Source organism: Telopea speciosissima, chromosome 10 (assembly GCF_018873765.1).
Source record: "Telopea speciosissima isolate NSW1024214 ecotype Mountain lineage chromosome 10, Tspe_v1, whole genome shotgun sequence".
Classification (NCBI taxonomy): Eukaryota; Viridiplantae; Streptophyta; class Magnoliopsida; order Proteales; family Proteaceae; genus Telopea; species Telopea speciosissima.
The window spans coordinates 55005450-55019817 of NC_057925.1; the positions used below are offsets into that span (position 1 = coordinate 55005450).

Sequence of the window (14368 nt, forward strand, 5' to 3'; positions counted from 1 at the left end):
AATCTTCTAAAACCCTCAAGATTATTAGTAATTTAATTTTTTTTATTGTTAGTTGGATTTCTATTCGAATCAAATAAATTTTTTTTTGAACTATTTGAATATTTTTCCAAATATCCCTAAACGAATACAAATACAAATCAAATTCGGATTTTCGAATATCCATTTACATCCCTACTTGAGAGATCAATTGCTAAATGGGATGGGATGATTTTAAGACAGATTTCTCAATAGAGTCTAGAATTGTAAACGTAATAAGAAACCGATTAGAATTGGAACCACTATTAATTGTTTAACATGCTTAAATTACTTATTTAGTATTAATTAATACATAAACGTTATGATTTCTATAAAGAGTATGTTGCTGTAGGAATATATATTCTTGGGATTTATTTGTATACTTGAACATTTTGGACATATACAAATGTTTGAGACTTTGTTTCCCTCAACCCAAGATGAATGGGATCCTATTCATCGTGGGTAGAAGAAAGCGGGAATGGGTATCTAATGAGTATTTTGGAATATATGAAAACCAAACCGTAAGAGGGGTTTATGAACCTAGGATAGTGTGTGAAAGGAAACTTAGTCCATAAACCTATGACCAAAACCGCTTAACTCTTTATTTAAACTTAGGAAAGGTCTCACCTATTCCCAGTTTTATTTTAGTGTCTAGGTTTACAGGTTACAAGTTACATTACATGGTTGATAAGCTGTATCCACACACATACACATGCACATGCACACAACTTTCAAGCACTCGCACATATACTAGCAACTCTACAAGGCACCATTTCTTGATCAGCAAGCCGCCTTCGTCTTCTGATCTCACGCAGAAGCACGACCACCACCATGTCTCTGTCTCTGGTGGGGCCCAGGGAAAAAGTAAGATTCCCTTTGATTGTTAAAAACCTCATCTACCTCTTTCTCTGGCAATCCGAAGGACAATTCCTTGGCTTCCTTCTCCAACTGTTGTATTACGTTTTCGTTCCCTGCAACCGGTATCCTCTCGTTATGTTCAGAGTTGATCTTAAAGACGACGACTTGGAGATTCTCATCATTCGATGCTACCACCACCACGGGGTGACCTGGCAGTGTAACAAACACCACACCAGGCGACATGTTTCCCCTAACTTTGTGATAATGGGGCCCACTCTCCTTCTCCCTCTGCCACTGCCCCTCTTGATGTTCGTGCGGACACGCCATCTCGAAAAACCCTTTACCTTGCACCACCACTGCTACCTTCACTGCCCTAGTGTTGAAATACGGTCCAGCCATTGCTCCCTACACCAACACCAGCTTTTAACTTAATTACCAGTTTTGGAAGAATAGAATCAGAGGGAAAAAAAAAGGTTTTTACTTACACGGGAGATGTTGACAAAGGAAACCCCGACATCGAGCTTCGGGAGATCCTTGAACTCGTGAGGCTTGACCTCGTGGAGCTTTCCGTAATTGTTGGAAATGGAGGGCTTTTTGTCGAACAGGTTAAAGGCTCCACTCGATTTGTTTCCTCCTCCAAAAAGCCACAGCCCACCTTCCGACGACGAAGCGTGTTTGGTCAATTCCCTTATCTGCTTCTCTGAAGCTCTCAAGAACACTCCCATCTTCGTTTGCCCAAACAACCTCTCCACCTTCTCCCGCAGCACCTTTTCTTCCAAAAAAAAAAAAAATTTGTAAGCAAGGCAATTACCAGTTATTTAGGTAGCAATTTGGATCTTCTACTGCCGAGCTGCCCGGCAGGACCGTGCTGTCCAGACACGGTGCTGCGCATAATGTCTGCCTTATCCCTGCCCAAATGCCTTGCTCGAGTGGGGGTAAGGCGGTCATTGCGCACAGCACCATGTCTGGGCAGCACGGTCCTACCGGGCAATTCGGCAACAAAGGATCTGGATCGCTTAGGTAGAGGGAAAAGGATTCTGTCCAGCCGTGGTGGGAGCTGGAGGAATCCATATCCTTTATGGCACAGCTACTCGTCTTGCCTGTGCTATACAGATACAGGGCTGCATGCAAAGACCGCCTTACTCCCACTTGGGCAGGGGTAAGGCGGTCTTTGCACGTTGCCTTGTGTCCACACAACGCAGGCAAGACGAGCAATTGCGCCGTAGAATATCTAAATCTAGAGTTGGAGTGTCCAATCCTGCTAAACGACAGTAAAAACAGAGGTGGGGGTAGTCATTTCCCAGGTGGGTCCCACCTAGGCCCCACTAGGACCGTCCAGTTCTCGTCATGGCTGGACGGGAGCCAGCTCCTAGATAGAGTTGTGGACTTCAGCTCTGATATCACTTCTTAGAATTTAGATAACACTCAGGATTGAGCTCATCTACAACTTGGGTTTGAGAGGCCATCATGCTAAGCTCAACTCCTAGGCGGCCATGTGAATTTCATGTTGATTCAATGCAATAATTTTGAATTTTGAAATGAACTGATTTATCAATCATTGGATTAGCATCAAATCCACATGGTGGCCTAGGAGTCTCAACCCCAGGCCAAAGACGTGCTCAATCCTTAAAACTCATCCTTAAAAGCTATTCTAAAATTGGTGGTCGTTGCATACACTGAAAGCAGCAGTGAGAATCTCAATGTTGAATGCCCTGAAAAACGATTCAGGGTTTCCTTCGCCTCCTGGGCCGAAAAATGTCTACAAAACAAACACAAGAAATTACAAACTACTATTAGACAAAATACACAAAATAAACTTGATAACCTTATTTTAAATGATGAACAGAGTCACAGTACAACCTCGAAGTGACCTGGAACAGAGAAGGCATGGACGAAATCTATGATTTGGAGCTTTTCATGATTGTCTTTGTTGACCAAGTAGACAATAGTACCAGCAGGGATCCTTAAGATATCTCCACGTTTAATGTTGAACGTCTCTCTATTATCATGTTTCACAAGGCTGATCGTCCCATATCCTACCCATTATAAATTTTGTTAGGGCAAGGACCAATCAAAATATGAATAAAAACAAAAACAGAGCAAAACAATATAGAGATTTAACGTGGTTCACACACAAAGAAGGTGTGATATGCTATGTCCACGGGCGAAGACAAAATTGTTTCACTATGTAAATCAAAGAAAATTACAATAAAAAATCCTTAAGAATACCCAAAACAATGCTGTTGTTCTCTCCTTGAAACCCTAAAACAAAAACCCCAAATCTCATTCTCTTTACAATAAAGCAGGTAAAGAATATAAATACTCCTCCATCGGATCGGGTCGAACCGTGCATTCCCAGAGATCAATGATGGACTCCGGACCCTCCACTACCATCACAGATCTCATAAAAAATTCAATTCGGATCGCCACCAAAAATGTGAGAGTGGGTCATTTTTCCAAATGGGTCCAAGAATTCGAGACATACATAACAAATGATCAAAATCCATTTTTTTCTTATTAATGAAACTAAACAAAGATTGGATTAAACGTACCTCTAGTAACGAAAGAGACACTCTCAGCATCCCAATGGTTAGGCACCGAGAAGGTTCTAGGGTTTGCCTCGTAGATTGATACCCTAAAATTATCAATCCCTCGTAAGAGCTTCGATTTCTTGGTAAACCTTTCTAGAACCCTAACTCTGCCTTCTTCTTCATCAATGGTAGTCTTCCAGCTTTCCTCATCAAACAAGTAAGGGTTATACTCGTATTGTTCTTCTTCTTCTTCTTCTTCTTCATCTTCTCGTTCGCGTTGTCGCCATTGTTTCTCCTTGTGGTACTCTTCACACCTTTGCTCACATTCTCTCTGTTCTCTCTCGTCGAAACGCTCTTGATGCCTGCATTGATGCTGGCATGTCTGAAGCTCTGGATCTTCTCTTTCCAAGGCTAGAATCAAATTTGCAGAAAAAAGGGAGCATAAACAAAGAAGTATAAAAAACTTTGCTTTGAAAAAGAACGCCATTTTGAGCTGTACATGCAGAGAATGAAGCAAAACCAAGCTTGTTTTTATAGTGGAAGATCGATAAAGATATATATGAATTGAACAGATGGGCTTCTTGGTACATATATATCAAAACCATGCATGTCGACGTGTGTACCATTGACGTTGTGACTCTTGAAAGGATATGTACTGCTGTATCGGACAAAAAAAGTTCCATTTTTGGGATCTGGATCCAGATCTTCTACGGTGCGGGTTGCCTGTCCTGCCGTGCTGCGTAGAGACAAGGTGGCACGCATTAACCGCTTTACTGTCCGAGTGGAGGTAAGTCTGTCATTGTGCGGCCCTGTGTCTACGCAGTATAGGCAGGACAGGCAGCGCACCGTAGAAGATCTGTGTTGTGGGATCTGGCTCTCTTGCAGCGGGAGCTAGAGGATCCAACCCAGCAAAAACGTAGGGTGTTTTCGTCATTTCATAGGGACCCACCTATGAAATGACCCAAACACCCCTTAATTTGTTGGGCTAGATCCTCCAGCTCCCGCCACGACTGGAGGAGAGCCGAACACCCAAAAAATGGCAATTCGACTCGATCCAATCATGGTGGGAGCTGGAGGATCCAGCCTAGCAAAAACAGGGGGATTTTATCATTTCACTTGGAGAAAATAATCCTCTCCAATTCCCTAAAAGTGTGCACTACGACAGTGCTAAGTGGAGATGTCGAGTGCAGGGAATGTTCATGTACGTGAACAACTCACAATCGTTCAAATGTACTCCACGCTATAGGAATGTTTCTTCTGAATGATTGTGAGTCGTTCAGGTACGTAAACATTCATTTCCCTTGGAGATGTCAACACCTGGCAGCTCAGACATTCAATGATCCGAGCTCATTGACTTCGATTGAACTTGAACGATTGAATATCCAAGCTGTCAGGTGTCGACTTCTCCATCTAACACTGTCACTGCACACTTTTAAGAATTACAGGAGTAAAATCCTTTCATAGGGAGCCGCCAAACACCCCTGGTTTTGTTGGGTTGGATCTTCCGGCTCTCGTCACGATGCCAGGTCCTTTGTTTTGGTAGTGTACTTGTACGCGTCGCCGCTTCTCGACACAAGATCACGTGGTACGGACAGTAATCCACCAGACAACAAAAAAATGCCAGCCTGTAATTACTATATTAGCCAGATGTCAGCAATAGAACATGTATGCTGAGGAAACCCTACCCCAGAGAGGATCCACAATTCGACGGTTATCGTTGTGATCATAGCCAGGTGGTCTTAGTATGTCCGTACTACTTGCTTATCCACGCCACGTGACGGCAAATAAGGTGATGTGTCCTTGTAATTTAAACACGTGGATTATGACACTCGTCGGCCGGGATGTTATTCACGTTAGATGAGGAATGGTAGCGCACGTGGATTCTGTTCGTCATTATAAATAGAAGAATACCTTCACTTGTTCCATTCACCCAACGAAGCCCTTTGTGAAAATGGTAATCAACACGAAGTTATGTTTCCTTCTCTTTCTCCTTTCGTTCTTCTTTCTGTCTACTACCTTGTCTCTGGCTGAAGGTGAACTTGACAAGGAAGATCAAGATCAAGATAACCGACGAGATCTACAAAGACAATACCAAGAATGCCAGCAGCGTTGCCAACGACAGGATCCACGTCAGCAGCACCAGTGCCAGAGAAGATGCCAAGAGCAGAGCGAACGTGGCCGAGGTGGTGATTTGTTGAACAGTCACAGACGAGACCCTCGCGGGTATGAGGAGGAGGAAGAAGAAGAGGAGCAAAGAGACAACCCTTATTACTTTGACGAACGAAGCTTTACTACAAAGTTTAGGACCGAAGAAGGCCATGTCTCGCTTCTAGAAAGCTTTTCTCGTAGGTCTGAGCTTCTACGTGCACTTGAAAACTATTGCTTGGAACTCGTTGAGGCCAACCCTAATGCTTTCGTGCTCCCCAAACATTTGGATGCAGAAGCCATTTTCTTGGTTGTACAAGGTAATTGGATTTCTTAGGTTTTTATTTATTCTATTTTATTGGTAATTGATGAAAGTTTTAAATTTGGATCACAGGGAGAGGAGTAATCAACATGGTGCGACACCATAACAAGGAATCCTACACCGTCAATTATGGAGACGTAATCAGAGTCCCTGCTGGAACTACCTTCTACTTGGTCAACCGAGACAACAACGAAAGGCTTCGCATCGCCAAGTTCTTGTTTACCGAATCCACTCCGGGCCATTTCAGAGAATATTTTCCCGCTGGAGCCCAAAACCCAGAGTCATACCTCAGAACCTTCAGCAAGGAGATTCTCCAGGCTGCACTCAACGTAATCATATTTCATAGATTCCCTCTTTTTCACTTCCTTAATTTTCAGTTTCTTCCCAACCCAAAAAGCCTGCAATCGATTCGATTTGATTAGATTTTTTAAAAACTCCAGTTCAACCCTGAGTCTCTTTAGTTTGATCGTTTTTTAAAACCCAGTCCAATCTTAGTCTCTTTAGTTGAGCGGTTTGAGTCAATCTTTTTAACACCTCGGTCCAACCCCAAGTTCCTTTAGGTGGGTTCAAGCGTGAGCTTAGCCCTAATTTTTTTTCTTTTTGGGTAAAAAAAAGTTTTATTTTGAAAACTGTGAAAATTCATGATTGAGGATGATTAGTCATAGATCGAAAATGGATCATACCATCATACACAAGTCAAAGTCATAGATCGAAAATGGATCACACCATCATACACGTTATCGATAGCGTCTTTCTTTCTAAGGAGTACGTTTTCGAAAACATCTTCCTTGTTAAGAAATCAGCACAATTGTTATTCTTCCTGACTTAATGCTTGAAAAATTCAATTCCGATTCGCTTTTAGAGTTGGGTTAGGCTGATTTTGATTGATCATGACCACAGGAAGGGAGAAGTAAAAGAAGATATATAGAATTTGAAATAAAAGAAATAGAATTTGAAATAAAAGAAGAAAGAAAAAGAAGATATATTGAATTTAAAATAAAAAAAAACAAAACGATAGGGTTGGGTTGGATTGGATCGGATCAGGTTCAACCCAAGGTCTCAATTTTGGTCTGGCCAATCTTAACTTAGATCTAAAAACTTCTAATCTCGACACACCCTCAGGGTAGAGTCCTTATCGTCCCAGTACTGGAGTGCTGTGCGCATCGTGCAGCGCAGCACCGCCTCCAGTACATAATGCGCTGCACGCCTCCAGTACATAATTTTTGATAGAATATCTCAGATCAAGTCTTGTTTAAAAAGCGCAAGTTCGGACCAACAGAGTCAAACTTGCATCTCTACATGCAATAATTTTTTTTATTTATAATTTTAATAACTGTAGCATTCCAACTAAAATGGGTTTTGTTATATGGACGGACAGACGCGAACGGAGAGGATCCATAAGGTGCTCGGACAGCAAAGGGAGGGAGTGATAATCAGGGCGACACATGACCAAATCAAGGAATTAACCCGACACGCTTCAGGTTCAGAGTCGCGACACTGGCCGATTGGGAGAGGCAGTGGCCATGAATCAAGGGGACCTTACAACCTGTTCAACAGAAAGTCCCATATCTCATACTCAAACAACTATGGCCAATCCTACGAGGTCAGACCCGAGGACTACAGGGAGCTCCAAAACATGGACGTATCGGTGTGTATTACCAACATCAGCCAAGGATCCATGATGGGTCCCTTCTTCAACACCAAGTCCACCAAAGTAGTGGTGGTGGACAGTGGAGAGGGATACGTGGAGATGGCCTGCCCACACCTATCAAGAAGACGAGGAGGACGAGGAGGAAGGCATGAAGAGGAAGAGGATGTACACTATCAACTGATCAGGTCACGTTTATCGCCGAGATCAACCATCGTAGTCCCAGCAGGTCATCCCGTGGTTTTCGTCGCTTTCGGAAATGAGAATCTACAGCTTTTTGCATTTGGAATCAATGCCCAGGACAACCATGAGAACTTCCTTGCAGGTAGGTTGTTCATTTGTTGTGAGTTTAGTCTCACATCAGTTATTATTAATTAAAGCGATCACGTGTCTGCAGTACTATATACTGCAGATACGTCCGCGTATAATTCTCTTTCAGTCATAGCGGGAGTTGGAGGATCCAGCGTCCATCCACCTTTGTTTTTACTGTCAATTAATGGGGTTGGACCCTGTAGCTCCCGCTATGATTAGAGAAAATCTATTTCCGATACGTCCATTTACAAGTTCGAATTTATGGAATGGAAACTTACATTAAAGTTTTGATTACTTTAACTAAATTTATAAATTTGTTATGGAAATTGAAGGGAAAGAGAGGAACGTGCTGCAGCAGATAGAGAGCCAGGCGTTGGAGCTAGCGTTTGCAGCTCCAAGGAAGGAGGTAGAACAGTTACTTAACAGCCAAGATGAATCAGTCTTCTTTCCTGGGCCAAGGCAGCAACAACATCAATCGAAGGACTCGACCACGAAACAAGCTCTTCCCTCCATTCTGGACTTTGTTGGGTTCTAAAAAGTAATAAAAAAGTGAGTGTGTGTGTGTGTGATGTAACTAGTAGTAGGTTAATAGGTAATAGCTAGCTAGGTATATGAGAGTGGCAGAGGTTACTTCCCTAATAAGAAAGAAAGGAAGTTAAAGTAACCTGGCAATCCTGCGTGTATGTAAATAAAGAGGTTTTATGAAATAAACTAACCTAGTTTATGGCTTAATTTGTTACATTGGAAACCCAATATTTAACTGCTTGGAGACTGCTGGTAGCTTGACCCCAATTAAAATAAATTCATAAATTCAGAAAAGCAACAAAGGGATCAAAAGAAATTGCAAAGGAAAAGATTGTAGTTTAAGCTCACTTGGACTCTGGATTTTCTAGTTTTATTCCAGCATGATTTCCCCTCCAATTTGTCCAAAATCTCTTTTACAAAATCCTAATTGTTCTCCTATTTATAGAGAGTTTCAACTATTTATAGAGAGTAGAGTTTCAACAGTTAAAAAAGAAAACTAGTCATTATGCCTTCGAACGGATTAATTAAAATGAACACCTCTTCAACTTCCACCTGTTGATGGTCCGGTCTGGTTCGGTTGGCCATTATATCGATTGTTTAGAATAAGGTATTTTCGGTAACCAGTGTTTTCAGTATCGATCGATCGTTCATCTTAGTATCCGATCGGACACTCAATCAACCCCCATAGCCAATTTTAGCTTTATATCATTTTTAGCTCAAACCACTAGGGACTTATTTTTCCCGTTAGAGCTCATATCATTCCAATTGAATCAAAATAAGATCTATTAGAGGAGGTTACCAGAGGGTTAAGTCAAAACAAATATGAATATCACCTATTAGGTCCATTTTGACTTGGTCAATCTATACTATAAACCACCAATCTTAGGTAATCCAGTTTAAGTCTTTTAGGTGATTAGTGAGCCTGAGCATACATGATCATTACATCTTAGGATCATTTAGATAAATACAAGATGAAAACCAAAACCTAGGAATACATTCAAGCAAACAAAAGAATCTTCCAATCTTGGCTCGAGTTGCTTGAATCCTCAAGAACGGCTATACTTGATCTTCAAGTTTGTGCTCCACAACTTTATGTCAAAGTCTCTTGAACAGCTTGATATCTCTCAGTTTGATGCTTGTGCTTAAGGACATTTTTTTTTGGGTAGAATGTGTTCAAGGACATACTTCACAATGTTTGGAACCTATATATTCATTAAAGAACTTGGAAGAGCAAAATAACTTTTTCATACACATATAACGATCACAAAAACATAAAATCCATTAAAAATCACAGATTATACTCATGACAACCTTTGCCTTAACACACATTGATTCGATCATCAGTGAAATAAGATAGAATGGTAGTATTTGGGATTCTTAAAATTCTGGCTAAGTCATAATTATTGAACCTTAAAGTGTTACCATTATGTAAGAATAAAAATAAAGGCTAAAATTAGGCGAACAAAATAAATAAGAAAAACTATTTTGTATGACCCAATGTCTAGCACAGGGGCCACACGCCGCACGTGACCAGGTGGCGCTCTCTCTTCAAAATTAAAATATGACCTAATTAGTACATAAAATTAGGCAAACTTAATAAATAAGAAAAATCCATGCAAAAGCCCTAATATACTAATACATTAAGCTTAGTGTGTATGAGTGAGTCCGAAAAACAAAAATGTGTACCCTTTCTACTCATGTATGAAAGAGTTGGTCACCAATATCGAATTGATCCCTGATTGAACTATACAAAAAAAAAAAAGAGGAGTATTCTCTGTGGGGGAGTGTAGGGCTACGTATACGCAATAGCCAATGAAAGCGCGCATTGACATAGGAGCGATCATTTCGCCCTCCCCCGCTACTGTGTTTGGGCGTGGCCTGTGCCCTCCCCCCATAGAGAACATTTTCCCATAAAAAAAATTAAGAAAGAGCCCGCTTGATAACCTTACGAGAAACAGTTTCTGGTGTTTTTCTGTTCTGAGAAACAGAAAAAAACCTAAAAATCCCTTGATAGAGAAGTGTTTTTTGTGATTGTTTTTGAAAACATAAATCAAAATTTATGCTCCCTGGAAGACTTTTGACAGAACATGTTGGACATGTTCTGTCGTTTCTTGGTTGAAAATTGGAAAAGTGTGTCCGATAAAAACTCCTATATTTGTTCACTATGCGCTTTTGTAAAATTGGAAAAGTGTGCCAAACATATCCTTTTGTTAATTTAATTTTTTTTTTAAAAAGGGTTTTGCTTGTTTCCAAGAATGGGTTTATCAAGCGGATCAAAAACGGTTTCTCATCACAGAAAATGAAAAAACTATTTTACTGTTTTTCAGCACATAACCAAAATAAAAACACCCGTAAGTTAATCAAGCGGGCACAAAGTTTTTGCAACTCTTCTTTTTTGCTATTTACTCCACGTGTTACATATGGAGGCTAAGATAGCTTTGTCTTTCGTTGTATTCGATTTAACCATAGGAGGAAGGATACCTGTAAATAAACACTTGCTGCTCTTCTTTGATACCTATTTCATTTTGTGTCCACTATGGTTAATCTTGGGAGTAAAATAATACTTAATGTGCCCCATTTCACCAAAAAAATATGGCAAATAATATTAAAAGACTTTTTATACCATTTATGTAAATAACTAATGTCATTATGTGCTCGGTCTCATCATCAAAATCTAAATGCATGAAGCAAATATTACAATTTTCTCTGTTCGAGTCCTCTTCGGATGAACTCAATCATTGGCAATGTGTACATTTACTATATGCAATCTTACCCCTTCTTTTGTAAAAAGATTGTTTTCAGATTCGAGCTCATGACCACTTGATCACAATGAACCTTTACCCCGTTGCACAAAGGCCAGACTTCACCATTATTTTCTTGCATCTTATTTCTTTTCATCTTGAGGAATTTTATGAATTGTCTTGTCAATAGAGTTAAGTCAGCATCATTATCACGTTCTAAGGGTGTCAAAACTTAAATCGAAGGCCTTATCGATTCGGATTCAGTTTACTGGCTAGAGGACCACTTAATTTCGGTTCGAACTAAACTGACAGGATACTGTTTGGCCCGACCAATGTGATCGAACCCAAATCGAACCAAACACTGAAACCGACCCTCAAACCCTAAAAGCCATACCTAATCCCTATTCAAAACAAATCTATACTCGATTTTAAAAACAAACCGAACCCGAGTCCAAACCGAGTTTAAACCAAAAAGTCCTTATCGGTTTGGTTTCAATTTCCTTGAAACTCACAGCAAAACCAAAAAATCGAACAGAACCAAACCGAACCGCCCGATTACACCCTTATCAAATTTATTACTAAGAAATAAAGCTTTTGAGGCTATAATATTCTTTTTAGGTCTAGTTTCATCATCTTTTGTTTAATGATGAACTTGATCAACTCCGCCATGGAAATTAAGAGTTGTTACATCTTTAGCTTTCTAGATAGTAGTCGTTTTGGGTTCGCAAGTCTTAGGTAGAGACCGAAGTATAAATCCTGTCCCCTTCATCCCCACATCGTAATTACTCCCACATACGTCGTTTTGTTGTCACTTGCGTAGCAAACCATGACAAGGAAAACCTCCTTTCTCAAGAAATGAGTTACAGCACGTGTTGGTAGAGATCGAATCTGGATTCGGATGTGGCAGCTCGTCATCGTTGATCACCTGTTGTTGTTTGTTCTATTCCGTAGTTGATGCCAAGTGACGGGTTCTTCTGGATGAGGCGACACGGTCGTGTAAGATAAACACGTAAATTCCAATATTAGTCGACCTGCATGTAATATGTAATATGAAGCTGCCAAATGTTCACGTCAGATGTAAGAATGATAGCACACCAAGCATGATCAGTTTGGTATTATAAATAGAGCGACAGCCTCACCTGTTCTCTTCACCCAGCCAATTGCATCCTTTGTTATCAACATGGCGATCAAAGTAACAAAGCTATGTTCCCTTCTCTTCCTCCTTTCCCTCTTCCTTCTCTCTACTACCTTATCTCTCGCTGAAGTTGAAATTAATCAAGAAGAAAATCAGCACGATCCTCGCAGACTAACCGGACGATGCCGGATGCACTGCCTACGACAGGAGAGTGACCCAGCCCAACGACAACAGTGTATGAGACGTTGCGAGGAGAGATCTGAGGAATGGGGTCAGAACGAGGACGAAGATAACCAGTATGATCACCGCAGAGGAACCCGACGATGCCAGATGCGCTGCCTACGACAGGAGAGTGACCCAGCCCAGCGACAACAGTGCATGAGACATTGCCAGGAGAGATCTGAGGAGTGGGATCAGAAGGAGGACGAAGATAACCAGCACGATCATCGCAGAGGAACCCGACGATGCCAGATGCGCTGCCTACAACAGGAGAGTGACCCAGCCCAGCGACAACAGTGTATGAGACGTTGCGAGGAGAGATCTGATGAGTTGGATCAGAACGAGGATGAAGATAACCAGCACGATCATCGCAGAGGAACCCGACGATGCCAGAGGCACTGCCTACGACAGGAGCGTGACCCAGCCCAGCGACAACAATGTATGAGACGTTGCGAGGAGAGATCTGATGAGTTGGATCAGAACGAGGACAAAGATAACCAGCTCAATCCTCGCAGACCAGCCCGACCATGCCAGAGGCGCTGCCTACGACAGGGGCGTGACCCAGCCCAGCGACAACAATGTATGAGACTTTGCGAGGAGAGATCTGATGGGTTGGATCAGAACGAGGACGAAGATAACCAGCTCAATCCTCGCATACCACCCCGACCATGCCAGAGGCGCTGCCTACGACAGGAGCGTGACCCAACCCAGCGACAACAGTGTATGAGACGTTGCGAGGAGAGATCTGATGAGTTGGATCAGAACGAGGACGAAGATAACCAGCACGATCCTCGCAGACTAACCGGACGATGCCAGATGCGCTGCCTACGACAGGAGAGTGACCCAGCCCAACGACAACAATGTATGAGACATTGCCAGGAGAGATCTGAGGAGTGGGATCAGAACGAGGACGAAGATAACCAGCTCAATCCGCGCAGACCAGCCCTTCAATGCCAGAGGCGCTGCCTACGACAGGAGCTTGACCCAGCCCAGCGACAACTGTGTATGAGACGTTGCCAAGAGAGATCTGAGGAGTGGGATCAGAACGAGGACGAAGATAACCAGCACGATCATCGTAGAGGAACCCGACGATGCCAGATGCGCTGCCTACGACAGGAGAGTGACCCAGCCCAGCGACAACAATGTATGAAACGTTGCCAGGAGAGATCTGAGGAGTGGGGTCAGAACGAGGACAAAGATAACCAGCGTGGTCCTAGGGGAGAGTACCAACAACAATGTTATAGGCGTTGCTGGGAGCAGGAGAGAGACCCTCATCAACAACATCAGTGTCAACAACGCTGCCAAGAGAGATCAGAAGAGGGCAGAGGGTACAATGAGGACAATCAGCGTGAGGAGACAAATGAAGTCCAGTCGAGCAAGTGATCCATCAAGCCCGCGAGTATGTAATAAATAAAGAAGAAGAGCTTTAGATAGCTCTTTTTTCTTTTCTTTTTTGATGAAATAAACCAGCGAAAGTTTGCAGCTTAATTTCATTACATTTCCCACCCTCCTATGTTTCTCTTATTGCATACAACATAAATCACAAAGGAAGGAAGCTTACCATTCCACCAAAAAACCATAATCTTAAGGACTTCTAGCAACTAGGCTTTCGATAGCTCTTCTTGTAGAGGAAAAGAACAATGGGAAGAGAACTCCATGAGATGAATGAGAGCTGCTCTTTATAATTTATTACATTAGAAACCCATTTAACTGTTTGGAGATATAGCGCTTCACACTGAACTACACACAAGTACTTAATTGTTACTTTTGTGATAAAAAAAAATAAATTATGGAATTGATCGAAGTGGGTCACGAGGTACTAGAGTGTTACAACTTCTTTAGTAGTCAATTATTTGAGTCATCAGAGTCTTTTTAGGGTTTTCTTGTTTTCTTTTTCTTCTTAAAAAGATTGAGAAA

At 41.8% G+C, this 14368-nt stretch overlaps 3 protein-coding genes across 3 annotated transcripts; 2 read left to right on the top strand and 1 right to left on the bottom strand.

Moving 5' to 3' along the window:
* Positions 1–822: 822 nt before the first annotated feature.
* LOC122643758 (vicilin Cor a 11.0101-like) lies at positions 823–4166 on the bottom strand. Its single transcript, XM_043837342.1, has 6 exons — positions 4028–4166; positions 3426–3815; positions 2734–2909; positions 2542–2632; positions 1359–1633; positions 823–1278 (listed from the first exon to the last, which is right to left on the bottom strand). Exons 1-6 carry the CDS (start codon positions 4164–4166, stop codon positions 823–825), a joined length of 1527 nt encoding a protein of 508 aa, XP_043693277.1.
* Positions 4167–5355: 1189 nt separating this feature from the next.
* Positions 5356–8366, top strand: LOC122643759 (vicilin-like antimicrobial peptides 2-1). Its single transcript, XM_043837343.1, has 4 exons — positions 5356–5869; positions 5944–6200; positions 7250–7844; positions 8164–8366. The coding sequence occupies exons 1-4, from the start codon at positions 5356–5358 to the stop codon at positions 8364–8366; spliced, it is 1569 nt and encodes a 522-aa protein (XP_043693278.1).
* Positions 8367–12277: 3911 nt separating this feature from the next.
* LOC122643760 (antimicrobial peptides-like) lies at positions 12278–13834 on the top strand. The gene has a single exon (XM_043837344.1). The coding sequence runs from the start codon at positions 12278–12280 to the stop codon at positions 13832–13834; it is 1557 nt and encodes a 518-aa protein (XP_043693279.1).
* Positions 13835–14368: the final 534 nt, after the last annotated feature.